Source organism: Armigeres subalbatus, chromosome 2 (assembly GCF_024139115.2).
Source record: "Armigeres subalbatus isolate Guangzhou_Male chromosome 2, GZ_Asu_2, whole genome shotgun sequence".
Classification (NCBI taxonomy): Eukaryota; Metazoa; Arthropoda; class Insecta; order Diptera; family Culicidae; genus Armigeres; species Armigeres subalbatus.
The window spans coordinates 237,659,739-237,684,420 of NC_085140.1; the positions used below are offsets into that span (position 1 = coordinate 237,659,739).

The 24,682-nt window shown below is 39.9% G+C and overlaps 1 protein-coding gene across 4 annotated transcripts in view; it reads right to left on the reverse strand.

Annotated features, from left to right (window-relative positions):
• Positions 1–24,682, reverse strand: part of LOC134211965 (myb-like protein AA) — a 106,957-nt gene that overhangs the window by 32,998 nt on the left and 49,277 nt on the right. For all 4 annotated transcript variants that reach the window (XR_009979171.1, XM_062689390.1, XM_062689387.1 and 1 more), the window contains 5 exons: positions 6,259–6,373; positions 6,035–6,198; positions 5,776–5,960; positions 5,556–5,712; positions 5,185–5,478 (listed from right to left, as the gene is read on the reverse strand). Coding sequence is in view for 3 of the 4 variants with exons in the window: in XM_062689390.1 (XP_062545374.1) it covers positions 5,185–5,478; positions 5,556–5,712; positions 5,776–5,960; positions 6,035–6,198; positions 6,259–6,373 (915 nt within the window). In the remaining variant the exon portion in view is untranslated. The remainder of the gene's footprint in view (positions 1–5,184; positions 5,479–5,555; positions 5,713–5,775; positions 5,961–6,034; positions 6,199–6,258; positions 6,374–24,682) is intronic.

Below are 24,682 nucleotides of genomic sequence, written 5' to 3' on the forward strand. Positions count from 1 at the left end.
CCAAAGCGACCGTGTGTCGCTCAAAGCGCTCTAGCCCAGGACCAATCGATCTTATGGTCACCATTTACACACTTAAAATAAATCGCCGAATTCGGTAAAATTTTACCGAAATCTCAACAGGAGAACTGTTCGGTAAATAATTCAACAGATTTTCCGTGATTTTGACAGTTGAGCAATGGAAAAAAATAGAAAAAATCTGTAAAATATATTACCGAACAGTTCTGCTGTTGAGATTTCGGTAAAATTTACCGAATACGGTGCAATGAGTTAAGTGTGTAGACATCTAGCGGTTGTATATGAAATACACAACCCGAGAAGCTAAAGCTAAGATGGAACATGACATATTTTAGCATCAGCTGGGACTAGGGGAAGAGGCCCCAAAACGCCCCCCCGATGCAAAACGCCTTTTGTGGTTTCTTCCCTCATATTTACCGTCATTAATATGTCCGTAACAAAACTAGATCTAAAATTATGTAGGATAGGCGAAGAAAGTTTCAAAATAGTGCCTGGGAAGGTCGGAAAAACCGAAAATTTCCACATTTTGAAGAAACATCTAACATTTTGGCGAGGCAAAACGCCCTAGTGGCAATAACCTACAAAGTACTTGCGTCTCCACGGACTATCCATACTAGAATGCTGATTCGCCGACGCGTGGTACTTTGTTCCCTAGGAGCTGCCAGCTAAAAGACGTTTTGCCTCATGAGTTTTCCGGCAACAAAATATCACCACTTTTTTGAAATGTGAATATTATCAATATGATTGAGATTTTTGACAATTTTTGAATGGCATCAACTAGCTAACTTGTTTAATGTAATAATGTAAAAATACCCATGAATAGCGATACAAATAAGACAATAGAGCAGTGTTTGCTTAGCTAGGGCATATTGCCCCCCCTTCCCCTACGTGTACCCCGTTGGCTTAACTTTAGAGAACACAAACTACCGTCGGGACAAATATTGTTTTGTTATATTCCGCAATTAGGGGTGACAACACTCCCTTGCACCGAGAAGTTGGCTTCTCACTCAGCACCCAGGAACATAAGGCGCTCATCAAGTGGAAGTTAATTACGTGAAGATATTGTTTATATTGAAATAAGGCAGCCAAGGGCTGCAAGTCTTTATAATAAAGACATAATAAAACAATATTGTTCGTCAATAAACTTGAAACTCGGACAGTGAATGTTCCGGAATGTGATGGAAAGTTGAAAGTTAGCGGCCATCAAGAATGCCTTTGTCCATACCAGCAAGAACAACATGGGTGACATACGCACTTGGCGAACATAATGGATGACTGATGCAATCTGGGGGAAGCTTGAGGAGCGTGATGAGCAGCCAAATACGAGTCCCACCAACGGTGTTCGGCTTAAGAGAAACACAGGGATGCCAGATTTGAAGACATGTCTTCAATTTGAAAACATTTGAATCTCTGTGAAGACATTTATTTCATGAAGACATTTTGAAGACTTTTCAAAATATTTGAAGACTTGCCTTCTTATTTAAAGATACTTGAAGACAATCAATAAGCCATCAAATATAAAATATAATTGGATTACTAACTTATAAATTTTGCGACTTCTAAATGCAGATAATATAAATATTACAAAAGTTATACATAATAGAATAATGTTTCAGGCTTAAAATTTCAAACGTAAAAACATATTTACACTATTTTTTAGTTATGTGCTAGTAAAAAAATCCCGATGGCAGCATTCGTTTAAATTTCCCTTGGTAGCATGGCGTTTTCAAAGTGTCTGGTTAATAGGTATTTCGATCATTGTATCAGAACCGTCCCGGTGACAAGCGCGGTGTCATCATTATCCATAGACATAGACCGCTGTCATCATTGAAACGCAGTCTGAAAAAAAAATTATAGCCCAGGGCATCCTGGCTATGATCTGGCAATGGCCTAAAAAATAGGATGTCAGTAGCCTGATCAGAACGCAATGACCGATCTAATTTATTTCAAACAACAAAAAAAAATAGAATTCTATTATGACTTTTTTGGCTGAAACCAATTTTTTAAAATTTCTTTATAATCCATCTGATCTTTTCGGAATTTTCCAGAATACCCGTCGAGAATGAGAATAAATTTTGAAGAACTCGATGAATTTTCCGTGGATTTTAGAGATAATTTTCAGTGAAAATTCGATTTAAAAAATTAATTCGTGTAAAATAGAGAGAATTAACCATGAAAATTTTGAGGAATTTTTCATGAAAATTCAAGAGAATTGAAATTGAAAATTCTTCTTAAATTATCTTAGAAATTTGTAGCAATTTCAGTATGGCCAAATAAAGGGATTCCCCCAAAATTGAAACGGGAAATTCATCTCTATTTACACAAACAAATTTCTAAGTTCTTGCGGAAAAATCATCTGAACTCCCACAAAGAGTTCATTTTCATTTCCACAAGAAATTTATCTTGAATTTTCGTGGGATGTACTCTGGATTTCTATAAATTTTTGGGATGTCTCTTCGGATTTTCCATGTACCACATTTTACGGAAAGTTCTAAATTTCCACAGGAAATTATTTTTAATTGTCTCAGAAAATTTTCTTTAGTTTCCATAGAAAATTCTTACGAATGTCGACAAGAAATTGAAATTGTTCTGGTTTTAAATGGATATTTCTCAGAATAGCCACGGTAAATTATTTTTAATTTGTGCAGGAAAATCTTTTTTCATAAACAAATCCGGCAGAGTTTTTTTTAAAGAAACTCGTTACACTTTCTTGTTGAATTCTTCCTTGAATTCCTTTGGTATTTATTCAAAAAATATCTTTGAGCACTCTTCAAGCATTTTAACTGAATATCCCTCTATGAATTTATCCAGTAAATCCATCTCTGGAATTCTTTTTGAAATTCCCCTTGAAGTTCCTCCAGGAATTCGTCCAGCAATTCCCTCAGAGATTTTTAAGAAAATTTCTCCAGAATTTCCTTTGGAAGTACATCTAGGAACTCCTCCTTAAGTTTTTCTCTTTTTCTTTCCATAAGTTTTCTCCGTAGGATCCTTCAAGAATTCCGTCCTCCAGTCGTTCCTCCAGAAATTCCTTAGTTCGTTTCTTCTCCCGACATTCTCCAGTAGTTCTTCCAGGAATTCCTCTCTAAGCTCCTTCAGGCATTCGTTTGGAATTTCCCAAGAATCCTTTCGAATCTCCAAGAATCCCTTCGGAAGTTTCTCCAGGAATTCCTCTTGATGATGTTCCAAGATTGTTGCCGAAAGATTCTCCAATAATACCTCTGGAATTATACTCTGAAATTTCTCTGTTATTTCCTTCAGGAATTCTTTCGGAAATTCCTGCAGCAATACCTCCGGAAGTTCCTCCAAAAAGTTATCCAGAAGTTCCTTCAGAATTTTTTTCAGGAACTACACTGCAAACTCTTTCAGTATTTGCTCAGGAAAACCCTCCAGGAATTCTTCCTGAAAATCCTTCAGAAAATCCCTCAGGAATTCCTCCTGTAATTCCTCCGGAAGTTCCTCCGGAAGTTCCATTAGCATTTCACCCGGAAGCTCCTCCAGAAATTTATCTGGAAGTTCCTTCAGAAAATCTTTTGGATGTTCCAACAGCAATTCCTTCAGGAGTTCCATTAAGAAATCTCCGAAAAATTCATCAGGAATTTATCCTGAAGTTTCTCCAGATATTTTTCCGGAAAATTCTTCAAAAAATCTTGTGGAAGCTTCTTCAGATATATATATATATATATATATATATATATATATATATATATATATATATATATATATATATATATATATATATATATATATATATATATATTCCGAATCCTCACAGGCAATTCTTTAAAAATAAATACAGAAGAATTCCACAAAGAAATTCAGTTAGAAAAATCCGTTGGAATTATATTTAAAGACTGATTAAAAATCCAAGGGAAAGTGATAGCCCTTACTCATGAAGATGTAAAGAATATTTATTTGAATTCTAACAATTTGAGTGTTAAAAAATAAACGATACATAAAACAAGGAGATGATTGAAATTATAAACTTATTGGATTTTGAATTTTTTTTCACTGTTAATCATAATTTTGATATTGAAGACATTTGAAGACATTTTTACTCGACTGTTAAGACATTTGAAAATATCCCCTGGCATCCCTGGAGAAACAAGTCAAATGCTGCTGCAGACGAGTCAAGCGAGCGGGGTAGACTCTTTGGCCGACGAAAAGAAAACAACAGTAACAACTGGTTTAGTGGAGATAAATGAATTCGAGGATGCCTGTAAAATCGCAACAGCACTTCGAACTATTTCTTCAAGTTTCGACGCCCAACAATCAACATCTCGGCATGAGCCGCCATGCATTACATGTGTCAACTTTGCAGCCTCATCACTGCTGGAGATTGAAGCACACTTAATCAGTAAAAATCAAATAACTTTGCCTGATAAACTCCAAACTTCTCGCGTGCCATCTAGCTCCAAATTACTGAAAAACTAAGATGTGAATATGTTCATTATGTGGAAGATTTTGATTTGAAAAATGTATTGGAAGTATTTAACCACTCTCCCTTCGATGGGACTCGAACCCTCAGTACAAAATCATCCACATAATGTACATATTCAAATCTGAGTTTTTGAGTAAATGAATGTCCAAGTCGGGTGGTTTAATACCTGGAACATATAGGCTATAACTTTGATGGAACTGATCCAAATTAGTGTTTTTCAATGTATCTCAATACATTTTTCCATATAGACTTCCAATGAGTTTAGCACTGCTCAAATGTTGGCCGATGTGGCTGAAATCTTGTTCATAGCATCAGGGCGTTAAATATAACGCAATTAAAGGACGACACATCAGAAAATTTGATTTTTTTAGCCGGCTTAATGAGAGTGTTTTGCTTTTATACTGCGAAGATTATTTTAGGTAAGTACAGGAAGCATATTTATAACTTTGTTTATAGATTGTTCATGAATGCGGTTAAAATAGTACAACTGCAGTCTTTAGTATTTTACTATCAACAAATATTTGAATCATACAAAACTGTCAGTACAACAAACAACTTCATGCAAATTTTTCAATGCTGTCAACTGCTAATAATGTGAACGCACCAGCCGATTATCGCTACACCCGGCAACTTTAGCTCACTTCGTCAACCAACCATATGCAATCATCAATAGCTACTCACTTGCAGCAATAAATCAAACTCAAAACGGAAGTGCACCATCAACCACTTACCTGACTAGATTTCGGCTTCTTGCTGCTGTTCTTAACACTGTTATGGTTAGTAGTACTGCTGCTGTTATTGGTAGCGTTATTAAGGTTAGTCGTACTGGTATTGTTGTTGTTGCTGCTGGGGCTGACGTTTCCGCTGTTAGGATGGCTGCTGGTAGGAATTGGATAGCTTCCACCTCCTCCGCCGCCCCCGCCGCCACCATTGCCACCGCCGAAATTGTTCGGCCGCGGATGGGGATGGTGATTGGGGATGGCCGCCGTAGGTGATAACGATGATGGAGACGTACCGAGAGGACTCTGCACATAAAGAATGTGTTGAAAATTAGCTGGCTCGAAAGCAACGCCGCGCGTGTTTCCGATTCGCGAATACTCACTGGACAGTAACTACTACTTTGCACATTATGGTCGTACTCCTGGTCCAACGGCGACGGATACATGGGGTATCCGACTGACGTCAAATCCGGCAGTGAACCCGTATTACTCGGTATGGGGATTTGAATGGCGTCTGTGTGGTTCTGTGAGGGATAAATACTGAAAAACAAGGTGGTGCTAGGTGAAAATTTGCACGCTTGAATGCGAGTTCTGATGTCATACTTAATTCCTGGTAACCTTGCCACACAGGTAGACGATCGAGATCGCACATCATGTATTGAGTTGTCGAGATGGTTCGATGATATATGGTGGTGAACTTTGTTGATACTTTGAGCATTTGAAATCTTTCTTTGAACTGTTGGACTTAACGTTAAAGGTGAGTGTGTGTTCAGGTGATTAGACTCTAGCTGCAATTTTTAAAATCAAACACATATTACTCATGGAAGCATGGTCGCGTATTGTCAATAAGGCGGCATTTTACCTGATTCTGCTGGCATAGGCTCTGGTGGATTGCCGAGTCCGAAATAGACCTATGCCAATTACTTTCCATTGGAGGAATCAGGTGCACCGAGTTGTTACCGTAAGGCGATGTGTCATGGTTCCGACTGGACTGTCGATTTCGCATTGGACCCCCGGGCGTTCGACCTGAAAACAAACGTTTCACGGTTGGGTTATAAAGACTTTTCCTTGTGCAAGTTATCCTACCTCTCGATTCCCTACTGTGGTTTGGGGTACTGGACTTGGGGGCTTCCTTTTTTATTTTCACGCTCTCCAGCTGTGTATACGACTTGAGCTCTGTAAGCGTGGTTGTTTCGTCACCCTGAAGAAGAAGAAGGAAAAGTATGCCCATTAGCAATTGGTATAACCTTATTCATCACATTCAAATTACGACAGGTAGAAATAATACATTAATGTACATTTTGATTACAGTTTCTACACACTATACATGCATACATACACTTAACTATAAAATAAATTGTATTGAAAAATATCATTTGGAGTTATTTCAATACCCACTAACATTCCAACCGATAAATACTGTTCAGAAATTCTTGCATTGTTTGAAATGTCGCTACTTGGGAACATAGAACATCGTTTAGAAAATGTATGCTACACAACAATCTACTAACTATAAATCGTTGTTCGGAGTCTAAGCTGACGCATAACAATAATACTCTTCTATCCAACAATAAAAAAAATCCGATAAATAAATTAGAGGGATCTGAGTAACAAATCAGCAAATATGAATTCACTAGAAACAAAAGTATTTCGGCTTCATTAAAAAATATTTAAATAGTGTTGCTTCCTGTTTATTTCTTTATTACAAATACTATTCTTCTGGGTATTTTTAAAAGAAAAAAAGTGCAATATATGCACATTCTTTTTATAGATTTTTGTAAAACTATCACATGATACCTCGTTATAGAACATTCATTACACAGTTAATACATCAGCAGTTCTAGTCCGTTATTGACATTGAATAGTCTAGAGCTCTCGGAATATGTACATTAGGCTTGGAGAACAACTCCCATGTTCCATCGACTGATTCCCTGTGCAATTAGGATCTCTGTTCTGGTCAAGTAGCGGAGTGGCAACTACGAAATGTACAATTATCAAACTCAAGTTTAGCTCAAGAAACCTTGCTGGAAACAGAAATGGACAAATGTCGAGGTCGAAATGGAAAAATGGCTGTACCACAGGTGTCGAAGCGTCCATGGTTTAAAAAAATGAATGCGAGGCGAGACTTCTGTCGTCCAAGGAATACTTTTTAAATCAAGATATTAATCATGCCGTGTGGGCGTGCGAATAGCATTGTGGTGCCAGATCTGCACCATTCGAACATTTCGGGATCCGAGGAAAACAATTGAAACCCATCAGGCAAGTGTTGACGGGTCTTGATCTCGAATACATGTGCTTTGTCCATCAATTTGTGAAAATTACTTATGTTGGACTGAAATCATAGTCTGTCCATCCCATTGTCTGTCGTACCCCACCACAAGTGTCTTGTTGTCCATTTCTCAATGTCTGTAGTTAATCCCTTTCACATGTCTTCCTCTCGTCTTCCAAGAAAATATTTGTTTGTCCCGTTACATATATGATAGGGGAACTGTACCGGTTTTGGCCATGTTCCTAATTTGGCCAATTTTGCGAATAACTCCAAAAATAACGCAATTCGCGAGGGTTTTATTAGTTCCAACAAAAGATATATCCCTCACGGTTTAACGCTGTTTTCAACTGATCGATTATTTAGGGAAAATATGTATTTTCCAGGGTTGGCCAAATTAGGCACTAAGTTGACCAAAACCGGTGCACTTCCCCTATATCGTCCAAGAATGCTATGCTATGCTCCGTCAGTTTTTCGGTGTCTCAAAATTAACATTAATATATAATATTATCAAAAGTATTATGTTTACGGCTCCGTATCGTTGAACGGTGGAGCAGCAGGGGCTATGCCTAAGGGCTTGACCAGGCCAAAGCGAATTGTGGGACTTGCCTAAGATATCGTGGGGTTTGACAGCGGGCTTTGTTAAACTTCTATAAAAATCTGCATGAACCCGCAAACAGATTCCACCAAAGCGGTCGTGTACCGCTCAAAGCGCACTAGACCAAATCCTGGCTTTGGGTGAGAAGAAAGAAGGAAGAATTAAGCAGGAAGAAGGAATAAGTTAGAAGGGAGAAGGAAGAAGCAAGAAGGGAGAAGGAAGAAGTAAGAAGGAAAAAAGAAGAAGAAATAAGGCATAAGGAAGAAAAAAGAAGGAAGAAGGATTACGAAAGAAGAAAGAAGGGATAAGGAACAAGGACAAAGAAAGGAGGAAGAAGGAAGAAAGAAGAAGGTAGAAGGAAGAAGAAAGAAAGAAAATGGAATAAGGAAGAATGAACAAAAACGAAGGAAGAAGGAATAAGAAAGAATGAAGGAAGATGAAGGAAGAAGGAAGAAAGAAGTTAGAGAATGGAAAAATAAGAGAGAAAAAGGAATGAAGAAGGAATTTGGAGAAAGGGTGAAAAAAGAAAGAAGAAGAAAGAAGGAAGTAGGAAAAAGTACTACTCGTAAACTGAGGTAATTTTTTTAACTATTCGGCCAAACGACCCGTTTGGCCAAACGGCATTGGGCCAAATGGCCTGACACCCCCAATACTACGCGCAGCGGCTATAAATGCCACTTCCAACGGAAGTGCTGCTAAGCTCAGCTTTCCTCAAAGATAGCTGCAGAGATATTCGCCATTGTTAGCACCGCTACCTTTGCCCTAAGAAGATCGAAACCGGGAAAAGACAGAGCAACTGTATCGCCCTAATAACGCACGCAAGTTCTATAAGAATTTAAACCGTTCACGTAAGGGCTACGTGCCACAGCCTGACATGTGACAGGACAAAAACGGCAACCGTCTTATGAACGAGCGAGAGGTAATCCAGAGGTGGCGGCAGCATTACGAAGAGCACCTGAACGGCGATGTGGTATACAACGATGGCGGTGTGAAGAGCAGGGGAGCACGCACCCTGGACATAATTTATCCAACTCCGGATCTCCAGCAACTGTAGGGAGATTTTGGCTAGCGGATAAACAACAATACCCCTGCTTGGGTTGACCAACTAACAAGAGAGCTATTTAAACACGGTGGTAACGCACTGCCTAGAGCACAGCACTGAGTTATTACAAAAAAAATGAAGGAGGATGTTCTGCCGCAGGGGTACACAAGAAGAGTATGTAAAGGCGACGATGGATCGGCTGATCTGCGTAGTTTGAATTTCAGTCCCTTCGAAACACCCAGTCTTGGTCTTTCGTATCTGCAATTCAATATCACTTTAGATGGGGTACTTTGTCAAAAATCATTTTTTGTGGTTTTTACGTGCTTACCGACCTTGCAAATCAATCATCAACACGTAGAAGACGAAGTACATTATATGAAGAGGTTCAAAAGCTACTCTGGCCTTAGCCTGAATAAATAAATGAATAATAAGCATCAAAAGTATTATTATTTCGGCTTCATAACTCTCTCCAAAATAATCGATTGATCAGGTAAGATATCAATTGTGGTCAAGGCTTCAAAGTTGCTTCAAAACATGACCTTCCAAGCTTTGATTGTAATAATAATAGTACATAGTAACTATTTAATTTCTCATGAAGTTAACAATAACTTAACTTATTAATAATGAATATGTAATTAACAGAGTCTATTATATACACGGAAGAAACAAACTACCAAAAAGTGAGATCAATCCACCCAACTTCGACCTTCCGTACGATAAGTCAAATTTGAGTAAATAGGTTCGAAGTAGTTTACCTTCATGTTAAAAAATACCTACCGTAAGTTCTATTTACCCAACAGAAGGTTTAATTCACTCAATTATGAGTTTAGGCTGGGAACTCGAATTTGGCATTCCGCATTGAACTGTTTCTGTTGGATTGTTTTGTTCTTTTGTTTTTGACAGTGTGGATGAAATAGAATAGAAAAAATAACTCAAAAGTAAGTAGGAAAGAACTCAACACTTGGTGCTTTTTTTTCCGTGTAAAGTTGCGCAAAAAGTGGAGCCAAATGTACATATTGAACTGTCAAACCGCCAATCCTATCCAGCAAAGTTAACAAATGCTTATTGGAAGCAGTAGGCGTCGAATAACCTCACTTTTTACCTGTGCACTGAGGCAAAAAATTGAAATTTTGAAATTTTGAGTGCCCAAATGGAAAATAAAATTATCAGAGTCGTTTAAACTAAGCAAAATCTAGTTATTCTACGAATTTCCGCACACATATTCCTTGAATTTTAATCCAATGCACAGGTAGATTGAGGTTAGGGAAACGCAACTGGTTGGAAGTGCTGAAGTATTGTATGTAGTTAAAGCGCAATAACGGAACAGTTAATAAAAACAATTAAATGCACCTCACAATAAAGTAACATAAAGAAACTCAATTGTTTGCCGCATTGGAATAACTTGGGTATACGATTTGAATGCTTTAGAAGCGAACACTCACATGAAGCTACTTGAAAGGTTGGACAAAAATGAAAGTTGCCAAAATCATAACATGTGCATCATTCAGAATCAGTGTTTGCAGTGTTCTCTTTGCGCAACTATATATAATATAGTCTCTAGTAATTATCTTTAGTAAATTTCCGGCAAAAAAGCACTCAACCAGCATATAACGAATTTCCTTACAATTTTGCATGAGAACCTTACAAAATCGGTATATAATCTTGGCATATACAAAAGTTTAAGAAGGCTAGGTATGAGATGTTAGTAACAATAACCAAGTAACGAGGAATTATATATCTCGCTTAACTTTTCAAAAGGACCTAAGTATGATTTGTTACTTCCTTACTACTACTACTCATTCCGAGAAAAACGAAGTTAAAGGTTTGCGGAACATTTTTCTAAAGAGTTTCAAACATAACATTTTTTCTGAGACTCGATTTTCGGTTCATCGCCAAGTTTATCGAAACCCCTTGCACACCCGCTTCGAATTCGTGACTCATTACAGTCGACGAACCGTATTTCTGAACATTATTTGAATGACCTATGTACAGTTTTGTTTTGTTTGGATTTTTATTGTTACATTGGACGTTTTGCATGCCTTGTGAATCAAACGTCCAATGTAACAATCAAATTTAGTTTGATCGATTTGGTACATTGGTCATTTTGTTGTTAAATTTTTCTGGCCTTATGTATAATATTAGAGCATGTGTTTATGTTGCATGTAGATTGGTATAAACGCTATTATTTGCAACATTGAACTCGATTTTTCTGAAATTGTTACTTAGGTCCTTTTGAAAAGTTAAGCGAGATATAATTGTTTGGGCCCCTAAAAAAATGTATGGAAAGCTTTTAAACATGTTTGCTGTTGCATTTCAAATATGGTTGACATATCACTTACACCTCTTTTCTTCTTAGCCCCAGGGAAATTATAACTAGATCTATAAGAATAGTGAAATGTATACTAAGTCGTATAGAACAGCCCTGTAAACCTTAGAATAAATACACTTCTCGTAAATACAAAAGTGAAACTCGATGTCTGATAAATGATTGTGTATATTATATACATATTTTGCATTAAAACTTTCCATTTTTAGCATCTTGCATTCATTTCATTTCACATTCATACTACAACATAAATACATAGCAAAAATCTAACATCATTTTCATGAAGGAATTCTGCAGGCTCTACTAACTAAATTAACAATACACAACAACAATAACAACCAATATTAATCAATTTGAGATTTCCTATTGAAATTCAGTGATACCTAAGGAAAACAAAGTAAATAAAACATCAAACAACAAATGCCATTCAGGGCGAACCTTTTCCATGAAATTGTCGTTATCGTTGTTGACATTGGGCAGCGAACCGCCCCGAAAAGTGCCCAGCGCACCCAGCGTGGGAGTAAGGTTGGCACTCCTCGAAACCTGGAAACACCACAACAACAAAAGAGTTGATCGGATGAATTCTAACCACGGAGGATGTCATAAAACGGTTCGATACGAAATGGAACGGATATGACCGATGAGCGAAGGTACATATGAGTGTGATGGAATAATTGTTAGAAATGAATGCACAAGATGAAGTGAATCAAATTGGGTTGGAAACACTTGATGGACAGAATACTTTATCAAACTCGACCAAATGTGTATGAATTTGATTTCCGCTGACTTGATAATAGCACATATTTGGTATCTTATCCACAATTGAGCAGATGTCTATATTTAACTGTCTTTTCCGCCGAGAAAATGAGATATCGGCTCACATTAGCATGGCTGGTTAGTAAAGACTAATTAATATGCAAGGCAGATATAATGAGCCATAGAGACTATTCATCCAGTTTAATTATCACCAACAGAGGGATGAGTGACTAATCAATTCTGACATTTATTTATAAATGACACAAGAGGGTGTGATCACAGAAGAGTAAACGCATTCACATTTTTAGAATAACTGCACTACTTTTTTAGGTGTGAAACATGTCCGCATCCTTTATTCCAAGTAATATTTTTAGCTGGATGATTTAGCAGTATTTCCCCGAGTAAATGTTTCGACTTTGTATAGATCCCGGTGATTTGAACAAATTTGAAACATAACATCTTCACTGATAAAAAAATGATAACCAAGCACTTTGAAACCCGCAAACCAAGCATATCGTCACAAGCGGCAATTGACTTGATTCCTACCAGTAGAGTGACGTAGTTTTGACTTATCTCAATCGAATCGAGCGCGCAATTTAAATGGAAGCATTCGACAATTCCCAGCTCATTCGCGTAGCGTCACAGAAGTCTGTAGAAACAGCCAAAATATTGCAGCTTATTCGGAGGGTGATACGTTAAGAAGTTCGATTATTTTTTAAGTGCGAACTCATATTCCGGATGCATAAATGCTCACTGATAGATTATCAGCCTGCGACTGTGCTATTTCAATCAAACTGGCCAAACCAACATCTTTGTCATTTTTATTAAGCTCTTATCTTTTGATTACCGGTTTGATATGTCCTTTTTGTTGAACTGAAAGCTTGCAGTTCATGAAAATGTCCGGTTTCCTTATGAATCAAATTTCGGACAACACCGAGAATGGTATTCATCTTTCACAAACTTCATTCAATTTTACTTATTAATTACAAGACGCCAGTAAGGAAAAAAACTGTACATATATTTAACAACAATTCCATAATCCATATGAAACCGATCTCTCCGATTTTTGCAATATTTGATCGAATTGTTGCTTTCCGAAAATCATTAGACTCGTATTTTGTTTCACCATTAGGATGATCACTTCCGAGAGAGATCACTTTCTTGACAGCCAGGTCAACTGATTCGTAATATTTTTGAATGGCAAGACCAGTGCCTTTTTCTCCGAGATACCTTGGATTCTAAAAATCATCTAACACATTCTTTCTAAAACTACAATCGCAAGTGCACTGGTTGCTGATATCAGAGGAATGTAGCTGCAGATCGACTTGCTAAACTTGGGTATATCGAGAAAGATAAGCGTACCGATTTCGGTTTTAAAAATGTGGATAGCTATATCACGAATAGAGAACAGAAATGTGTGGCAGAAATCAACAACTTTCAAAATAAAAGAACCCTCCATAATTTTCTGTTAACAACATTTCCAAACAAAACCTTTGATGTTTGTACAGTGGGGGGAAGTAAGTATAACATTTTCACTGTTTTTTATACAAAATTGTCATGTTTAAGGATCAATATCTTGATTCCTAAAGATTAGATTGGTGTTTGTCATCTAGCCTAAAATGACTTGAATTTTAACCCAATGAATTTTATGTGTATGCAGTGTTGTTGCTTATAACCTTTTCAGCCGAAAAATTATAACGTAAGTTATAATTATTTGTCGCTGAAATGGTCATAAGCAACAAAACTGCATACACATAAAATTCATTGGGTTAAAATTCAAGTCATTTTAGGCTGGACGATACAAAATGAAACCAATATGGGGGGTGTAGAATACAGAAATTTTGCACCTACCATTAAAAAGAGTCCCTTCTTCTTCTTCTTCTCATTGACATTACATGTCCCACTGGGACAATGCCGCCTCGTAGCTTAGAGTTCTGTCAGCACTTCCACAGTTATTAACTGCAAGGTTTCTAAACCGGTAAGTGCGGTAAGACGCGCGGCTACAAAGCAAGGCCATGCTGAGGGTGGCTGGGTTCGATTCCCGGTGCCGGTCTAGGCAATTTTCGGATTGGAAATTGTTTCTTTTCCCATACCATATTTCAGATAAAATACTTTTTGCAAGCGAATTATCTGAATTATGATGAAAGAATTAGACTAAAAAATATTCGCATGAAATGATCTCTAAAGTTCTTCGAATAGAATAAGCGATCCTGACCCAATATCATTATATCATCGGATTATTATATGAGCAAATGTCATTTTCGATTTTCTTCTGTTCTGCCGTAATCTGAAAAAGTGACGAATGCACCATTTTACAACATATATGTTTTCCATTTTTCTGTTAAAGAGTACGATGAGTACTACTACTACTACTACTACTACTACTACAGGGCAGCAGGGGCTATGTCCAAGGGTTTGACGATCCCTCCCCAGGCCATCTGCGAGTTGTGGGGCTTGCCTAGGATGGGGTGGGGTTTGACAGTGGGCCCTGTTAAATTCCTATAAAAAGCTGCATGTATCCGCAAGTAGGCCCCACCAAAGCGACCGTGTGCCGCTAAAAGCGCACAAGCCCAAGTCCTGGTGTCAGGTGGGACACAAAACAGACCTGACACGACGGCCCTCCGACGAGACAAGAGGTTTGTGCAGGCCCAATAAGCCGCCTGGAAAACCAATAATTACGAGCAATATAAGGGATAAAGGGTCACGATTGAACAGCTTGGAACATGGAACTGCAAGTCGTTAAGTTTCGCAGGTTGCGACAAGATGATCTACGATGAATTACATCCCCGCAACTTCGACGTCGTGGTGCTGCAGGAGATTTGCTGGACAGGACAGAAAGTGTGGAAAAGCGAGCATCGAGCGGCTACCTTCTACCAAAACTGTGGTACCACCAACGAGCTGGGAACAGTGTGCTGGGTAAGATAGCATCTATAGCAACTATAGCATCATCAACGTGCACTGCCCACACGAAGGGAGACCCGACAACGAGAAAGAAGCGTTCTACGCACAGCTGGAGCAGACATACGATTGATGCGATGGATGGGACGTCACAATCGTCATCGGCGAAATGAACGCTCAGGTAGGAAGGGAGGATAGTCTGCACACCGCACAGAGAACAGACCTGGATGCTGGAACAAAATTTCGTTAAAAACGTGTGTAAAGATTCAAATCGCACCTCAACGCCGCCAACGCAGGCTGCCCGACATAAAAACTCAATCTCACTAAGTGATGGCGTTGGCATACACTACATAAACAATGTAGTGCTGCCACCTAGGAGCGAGCCTAGGATTAATTCGGAATGAACACTAGCGCTAAAAAGTAAAACACGGCAAATTTTAACCATATTTATCAGCACACTAGCACCGCGCAACGCGGTCATAACGACATACTTCAAAATGACCAGTACAAACTTTACACAAGCACGCGAATGAAGATGAACGTCTGTTCAAATGATAACGGCCAACGATGCATAAACTTCGCAGCCTCTCGCGGAATGGTAGTCCGAAGCACCTTCTTTCCCCGCAAAAATATCCACAAGGCCAAATGGCCAAATATCCACAAGCCAATCACCTAACCAAGAAACGGAAAACCTAATCGACCACGTTCTAATCGACGGTAAATTCTTCTCCGACATCACAAACATCTGCACTTACCGCAGGGCGAATATTGAATCCGACGACTACCTCGTTGCAGTATGCCTGCGCTCAAAACTCTCGACGGTGTACAACACGCGTCGAAGTCGAACGCCGCGGCTTAACATTGGGCGGCTACAAGACGGTAGACTAGCCCAAGAATACGCTCAGCAGCTGAAAGTGGCACTCCCAACGGAAGAGCAGCTAGGCGTAGCGTCTCTTGAAGATGGCTGGAGAGATATTCGATCCGTTATTGGTAGCACCGAAACCGCTGCACTTGGCACGGTGCCCCCGGATCAGAGAAACGACTGGTATGACGGCGAATATGAGCAGTTAGTGGAAGAGAATAATGCAGCATGGGCGAGATTGCTGCAACACCGCACGAGGGCGAACGAGGCACGATAATCGGGCGCGGAACAGACAAAACTCGATTTTCCGGAGAAAAAAGCACCAGCAGGAAGATCGAGGCCGTGAAGATATGGAGCAACTGTACCGCGCTAATAACACACGAAAGTTCTATGAGAAGTTGAACAGTTCACGTAAGGGCCACGTGCCACAGCCTGATCTATGTAGGGACATAAACGGGAACCTTCTTACGAACGAGCGTGATGTGATTCAAAGGTGGCGGCAGCACTACGAAGAACACCTGAATGCCGATGTGGCAGACGTAGATGGCGGTATGGTGATGGACCTTGGAGAACGCGTGCAGGCCATAATTTTACCGGCTCAGGATCTCCAGGAAATCCAGGAGGAGATTGGCCAGCTGAAGAACAACAAAGCCCCTGGGGTTGAACAACTATCAGGAGAGCTATTAAAACACGGTGATGAGGAACTGGCTAGAGCGCTGCGCTGGGTCATTACTAAAATTTGGGAGGAGGAAGTTTTGCCGCAGAAGTGGATGGAAGGTTTCGTGTGTCCCATCTACAAAATGGGCAATAAGCTGGATTGTAGCAACTACCGCGCAATCACACTGCTGAACGCCGCCTACAAGGTACTATCCCAAATTTTATGCCGTCGACTAGCACCAATTGCAAGGGAGTTCGTGGGGCAGTACTAGGCGGGTTTTATGGGTGAACGCTTCACCACGGACCAGGTGTTCGCCATTCGCCAAGTATTGCAGAAATGCCGCGAATACAACGTGCCCACATATCATCTATTCATCGACTTCAAAACCGCATATGATACAATCGATCGGGCATCGATGATACAACTATGGCAGCTAATGCACGAACACGGATTTCCGGATAAACTGACACGGTTGATCAAAGCGACGATGGATCGGGTGATATGCGTAGTTCGAGTTTCAGGGGCATTCTCGAGTCCATATTAAACGCACAGAGGGTTACGGCAAGGTGATGGTCTTTCGTGTCTGCTATTCAACATCGCAAAAAATCAACAAAATTCCTTAATTAGACAGCAGAAAAAAATCTTGAACAGCGCCTTAATAAGCGCCAGCGCATAAACTTAAGTTTATGGCGTTTATCAGTTGAAAAGGCGCAGGAATCGAGTGTAGTGTAACTAAAATATGCTCGATACGTATGATAAATATTTCCCTGCAAAACGAAAGGCTTATTTCCCCCGTTTTCATCTTGATCTCGTGATATTGTCCAACAAAGTAAATACATTTATTTTGTAAAAACCGCTCCAAGATACTTCAAAATTGGCAGATTCTCTAATCTTACTTACTTTTATTTATGGGCCCTGTGAACCCCGAGCATTGCTTAGGGCCGACTAAAAATATCTCCATCTTAGGCGATGTCCAGCAATCGCAAATCTGTTGTCAAATTATATTTTGGTCGGGCCAAATTATATTATTTGTTTACAGATTTCGTCTCCGCTATGTAAAGAGTAGCCGACCTAGCCCCTGTTTTTTCATTTTATTAAAGCGTTTTTTTTTTTCAATTCTAGATTAAGCTCAGCACTATCGGCCTCTGGTGACAATGATGGTGTTTTTGAGATCCAGTTGTATGGTCACCATGCACGAATTATGTACCGCAGGCATCTGTTGATGAACACCGTTGAGTGCTCTCCACTGATACAAATTAGGTTTCACTAACGTATAGCTGCACATATTTCACATTATTATTTAAAATTCATTTTTGGTACGTTGATTTATCTACCTGTTTTTCCAGTCATTTCTTAAACTCGTTAGGCACCCCTAAACTTTTTCTTGATCCGTGCGCCTATGTCCATTTTGGCTGTCGCCGTATGACGCCATTTGGCAAACAAGATATTGGAAGTTTTCAACATTCTGCGCTGATTTCATGGCTATTGTACAGCTGTAGAGGACGTTTGGTTTTATTAGGAGCACTCTGCAAGGTTATTGAGCTTACTCTGCATGTCAGAGCGCCGTTAATCTTGGAAAGATGACGATGAGGAACAGTAGCTAGAATACATCCTTGCCGCATAGCAGCTACGACCCGGATGCGGTCGGACAAGACATCGTCGTACATCACTCTACACGAGAAGGCTTCGCACTGTACCTTGATGAGGCTGAAGATTTTCTAGGGAACCCCTTTGCGGGTTAGGACGCTTCATACATTTCCTAGATTGAGACGGTTAAAAGCATTTTTATAGTCAACGAAAACCAGATAAAAGGATTCTGATTTCTCGGAAAACATTTCAAAAATAATATTAATAATATTTCAAATTAGGGTAGAGAACCATTTAGGCAGCACCCCCTATTCACGTCAGCTACGTTCATAATTCGGGCGCATTACAACCGAATTACTTGTTTTTTAGTACATGGTTAGTTTCTGTCGATATCTAGTGATGCACAAACAATCAAGCCATTTGGTTGGAACGCGGTCGAGTTAATAATGTTGCGGACGGGAATAGAGGGTACTGCCCAAATGGTCCCGCTCCCTATATAAATATTCAACATGTATAAAAATGACAAAAAATTTCCCATACTCCAAAACTGAATTAAAAACATATGAAATGATTAATTTAAAGCTTTTTAATAAAAAAAACAATCTTGCACATAATAAAAAATCACGCTAACAAAGAGTAAAAAAATCTTGCACTATATCGATTGGGTCAAAACTGTGCCCTAATATGCACTGTGAAAGAAATGTTCAGTTGTTTGATAAGTAAAATCCAAAAGGTGTTTTTTCACAGGGTATAATTTATTCACATAACCCTAAAAATTACTTAAAATATTGCGATTGGACGGACCGTGTAAAGAATTTGTGTTTAAGCCCCGCTCAAAAGCTAGGCTTGAACTTAAAAGGTAAACAAAAATACAAAATTTAAAATTAAAAGAAATAGGCAGAATTAGATTTTAAAAAACTTGCAGTTAATAACTGTGGAAGTGCTTAATGAACACTAAGCTGCAAGGCGGCAATGTCCCAGGGGTGGATGTAATGCCCATTAAGAAGAAGAAGAAGTAGATTATAAAAGAGAGGAATAAATCTCGCACGATCTTTATTTACATATATCGGACCGCTTTGCGATTTGGGCCTACCAAATTTTGTCAACAACCTTAAAAGGCATGTGCTACTAAAGTAAGCATTTCCTGAGGAAACTACAGTATGTATCTAACAGAATATACTTTCTTCTATCAGATAAATGATGTATTTTGGAGAAAAACGCTTTCATTATACGGATCGATATCTCCCAAATAAAAAACACATTAATAAAGTTTAAAAAAAAATCTCCCAAATCCGGTCATTACTGTTAATGCTTGCGAAGAACGTCCCTTGTGTTCTACATATCGAGAGTGTATAAGTTGAATGTGAGCGCTAGAGCGCTAAGCTGAATGTGAGAATTTTCGAGTGATCACTATTCGAAACGCGGCCCTCGAAGTGATAGTCCAAATCATCTTCGATGACAGTTACTCGACAACAAGACATTCTCCAAAATGCTGTGAATACCAGGTTCCAATCATTCAATGTTTATCGATTCCAAGGCACCATACGACAGTAGACCGAGTAGAGCTATTGAAAATCATGGATCAGGACAGGTTTCCCGGAAAGTTTAAAAAACGAATAAAAGCAATGATAGATAGCGTGCAACGATAGATTCAATCCGATCGAATCCCGCCGGAGTCTACAACAGTTGTCAAGCAGAGAGTCAAGTGTAGCAGCCGTGGTTCCTTTTTTTAACAGATCCAATCAATTTGTTTATTTTGCGCAACAAAAGTTGGACTGGTGATGAATGCGTCAAAAACCAAGTATATGCTAGTGGGCAAAACCGAGCCCGAAAGAGCCCACCTAGGAAGCAGTGTTACGATAGACGAAGATACCTACTTTCGATGTGGTGGATGAATTCGTCTACCCTTGATCCTTGCTGACGACTGACAATAACGTTAGTAGTTGATACGTAGCCGCATTATCAGTGGAAGTCGTGCTTACTATGGACTCCAGGCGAAATTGCGCTCTAAAAATATACATGCTTGGGACCATCGTTCGTGGAGGACCAACGCGCACTTGGAGTTTTCGAAAGGAAAGTGCAGTGTAACATCTATGGTGGGGGGTACCTGCTGCGTTCAATCATACGATCCATGCTCAGTTGTTCGATGCCAGCTTCTTTTCAATACAGATAAGGAGTATGATTCAACATTTCAATGTACTTATCTTATTGATAGTTATCATCCCCTATATTTGTACTTATAATCCTGTATTTTTCAAACGAAAAATTAACGTGATAATGAATCATCATTAGCATATCAATTCGACGCCATTCAACGGTCAAGTACTCACATTCAAAACATCCAGGAAAATTTATCAACAACAAGTTCAATCTGACGCCGATTAGTAGTTACACGTATTGTTTATTCGGCAAAAATAGCAACAAGTTTTTTTTCTCCCTGCCGTTCATTCTCAGTTGGCTTCTCTCCACCCCACACACGTTCTGCTTTGAGTTGTTTCGCGCGCTTTCTTACGGCCAACTTGCAACCGCTGAGACGGAGCCGAGCCCAACACATCTGCACGAGCAAAACAAACCCCCCGAGTAATCACGTCTAGGCCCGTCTAGGAGGGGATTGGCTTGACTGCAATCGTTCGCATCACTACAACAACACAACCGCCCGTAATTTTCGCGTTCTCGAAACGGAGGTGGTTATCAGAACAGGCAGCCAGCAGCCCCGTACCGGTCGGCCGTACCAGCGCCAACCAGTATTACGTTGCGAGAAGTATGCATGAGGAAGGCGAAAACGTTGCTGCTGACGTAGCACGGTGGCGCGAATAGGTCAAAATCGTAAATGTTTTACATTCAAACTCCAGATAGGTGTTTCCATTATTTCAAGGTCTGCTCCACCTGTATGATTTGGTAATGAAGACTTTGGTATTGTGGTGGGGGTTTTCAGTTCCTACCGTTCGTACGGGACTAATTATTCCTGTATTTCGTTTCGTGAGGTATCGCATTCAATGGACTCAATTCATGGATACATGTGCAATAATTGATTTCGATCAAATCTTATAATAAGTAGAGGATGGCATCTTTGTGTATCTTGAAATAATTAATAAAACTTGAACTAATACAGATTTGTCTTGAATTTGCCAAGTATCAAAACATGTATGTAATTAAGTTTATTTACTTACTATAAAAAATCCTTTTTTCGTTTTTACCCAGTAATTTCAGAGGCCCAAATTTCTTATTTCAAACGCCATTTTAATCTTCCAAAAAACCGGACGACAGTTCCGCACGGAGCTGCTTTTGGCAAATACATTGGAATGCGTAAACTCCAGTGAAATTTGAGCATGTGTGTTTTGGCGTGCATGATCTGTACAGATAAAAATGATATTCTGGAGGTATTTTTTTATTTCTTTGTTATTGTGTTTTTTTAATTATAAACTAAGTTCAACACAGGACATATTAAGGAAGTTCAAATATCTCTTAAGAAATTGTATTTACTGGAAAAAGATTATAAAATGACAAAAGTAGATTTTTCTCTTGCAAAAAGTCTACGATACGCCGCCTACAGAGTTCGCTTCCAACTTGTATGCCGTCGGTACTACAAAATGCAAAAAAAAATCGTGGGCAGCCCAAGGTGGGATTCATATGTGAACGGTCTTCTACGGATCAGCTGTTTATCATACGTCAGATACTCCAGAAATGGTACAAATACAATGTGCCCACATACGGTTCAATTGGTTAAAACCAGCTATGACAATTATTGCACGAATACTGATTTCCGGCTAAACTGACCCGATGACACGACAATGGTCCGGGTGATTTGAGTTATTGAACTACAGATACGCCTTTGACTCCCTTCGAATGTTACACCCAACCTGCTGATATCTTTATATTCGGATACCAGATTTGCTTACAATTCAGTACAAAGACCTGCTAACATATGTGTGAGAGCTGAGCATATTTACTAGATTCGACATTACTAGATTCTTATGTCGGTAGCTTTTATGTAGGTATTATTAGCTTTCAAAATTGTAATGAGTTATACATTATTGTAGAAAATGAAGCTTGATCAATATTGTTGTATTTATTGATCAAGCCTTATTATTTGTATAAAAAACGAGCCATTCACATTTGCCGATTTTGAGTAGGTTCTTATACAGCATTGTTAGAAAATCTTACAAACGCTGGTTTGAGTAAAATCTACCATAATCAGATCGCCATCTTCAGACCTGCAAATCCGCCGCGAGCACAATACTCTCGGTCTGAGCGGCGAGCACCTGGTAACAGTACTGTCGCGTGCATGCGATGCCACCATGCCTAGGAAAGTCCACCCTAGGAAAGGGAGGCCACCGGCTTACTGGTGGACTCAAGCAATTGCGAACCTGCGCCGCGCCTGCCTACGAGCAAGGAGGCGGATGCAGCGAGCACGCACAGAAGAGGAGCGTGTTGAATGACGGGTGGCGTTCGTGGCTGCTAGAGCCGCTCTGAAGACTGAGATTAAATCAAGCCAAAAAGCCTGCTTCGAGGGCCTGTGTCAAAGTGCCAACGCGAATCCATGTTGGGGTGACGCCTATAGGGTCGTAATGGCCAAGACACGTGGGGCGATGGCCCCTACAGAGCGGTCTCCAGATATGCTGGAGAGGATCATCGCGGAGCTCTTCCCACGTCACGACCCAAGTACCTGGCCTCCCTTAGTGGAGCTGCCAGGGGTCAGGGTGGCCGACGAGGGAAGAGTAACTGTGGCGGAAGTGTAGGTAAGGCGCCAGGACCGGATGGTATTCCGAACCTGGCCATCAAAGCGGCCATTGCTGAGGCTCCCGAGATGTTCAGATCTGTCATGCAAAGATGCCTGGACGAGGGAGTCTTCCCTGAAGCATGGAAAAGGCAGAGCTTGGTCCTATTGCCAAAGGCGAGAAAACCACCGGGGGATCCGTCGGCATATAGACCAATATGCCTGCTTGATACGGCGGGGAAGGTGCTCGAGAAGATCATCCTCAACAGGTTGTCGATACGCACGGAGGGTGCGGATGGTCTATCGAGTAACCAGTTTGGCTTCCGAAAGGGTAAATCGACCGTAGACGCTATCTTGTCGGTTACCAAATCCGCGGAGATAGCTATCCAGCGTAAGAGGAGGGGTGTTCGCTATTGTGCAGTAGTGACTCTCGACGTGAGGAATGCTTTCGAGAGTGCCAGTTGGGCAGCTATTGCAGATGCGCTCCTGCGTCTTGGAATTCCCGAGTACCTGTACAAGATTCTCGGAAGCTACTTCCAGAATCGAGTACTGGTATACGACACGGAGGCGGGTCAGAATTGCGTTGACATAACCTCAGGGGTTCCGCAAGGTTCCATACTGGGTCCGGTGTTATGGAACGTTATGTACGACGGTGTCTTGAGGTTGAAGTTCCCGGTGGGCGTGGTAATCGTCGGCTTCGCTGACGATATTACACTGGAGGTCTACGGCCGATCGAAGAGGTGGAGTTGACTGCAGCCCACTCGATCGCAATTGTGGAGGAGTGGATGAGTTCCAGGAAGTTAGAACTGGCTCACCATAAGACTGAGGTGGTTGTTGTTAACAACCGAAAGTCGGAGCAACAAGCGGTGATAAGGGCAGGCAACTGCACGGTCACCTCTGAACGCTCCATCAAACTATTGGGGGTAATGATCGACGATAAGCTCACCTTTGGTAGCCACGTCAATTACGCCTGCAAGCGTAACACTCACCCAATCCTGATCACTGATGAAAGCAGCGAATCCTCTTCTTTCATGTAAATATCCTGATGGTGGTCAGTAGACTCAGCTCTTTGACGCCAATTTTATCTTCTAAATCTCATTCGATTAGCGTTACCGACACGTTGCTTTTTTAAGAAATACAATTGTGAAGGAAGGAAATGGATCGAAAGAAAAAAATATTGTTATGGATCAGCGTTTACAAAAAATACACCTAGTTCTAGAGCTGTTTTTCTGGTGCATTATAAAAAATGTATTTTGACCATAACTTATTGAGAAAATTATTTTGGGCTTTTTAGTGGAATGGCATATTGTTTCGAGTAAATTGGTTGATGATAAAATAGGCACGAATTTGCATGCATGCGCAGATATCATATCAAGCATAATTTTTCATAAGGACGTATGTAACAAAAGTAAACAAAACGAGGTTTTTAATGAAACATGACAATCACAATACGCATCGATTTTACTGATTTCCCTTAAATTCTTTAATTCAATCTTTTTACGAATTGACGTATGTAGAATTTTCTATTTTTGAAGTCTCTCTGTTACATACGTCGCTTTAACATATGGGAACTAAGAGCGACCTATGTACCAAAAAAAGCAAAACAAAACAAAACTGCAGTTGCGTCAATCGTGCACTATGGAAAACCGACCAATGTACAGCGACGTATGTACAGCATACCGGTGTATGTATTATTTTATCGTTTTTCACAGGGAACTTGAATTAACTGAGCTATGACGTGAAGCACGCTTATTACGTGCCATGTATTGATGCATGCCAGCGGATAAAAATATCGAAAAA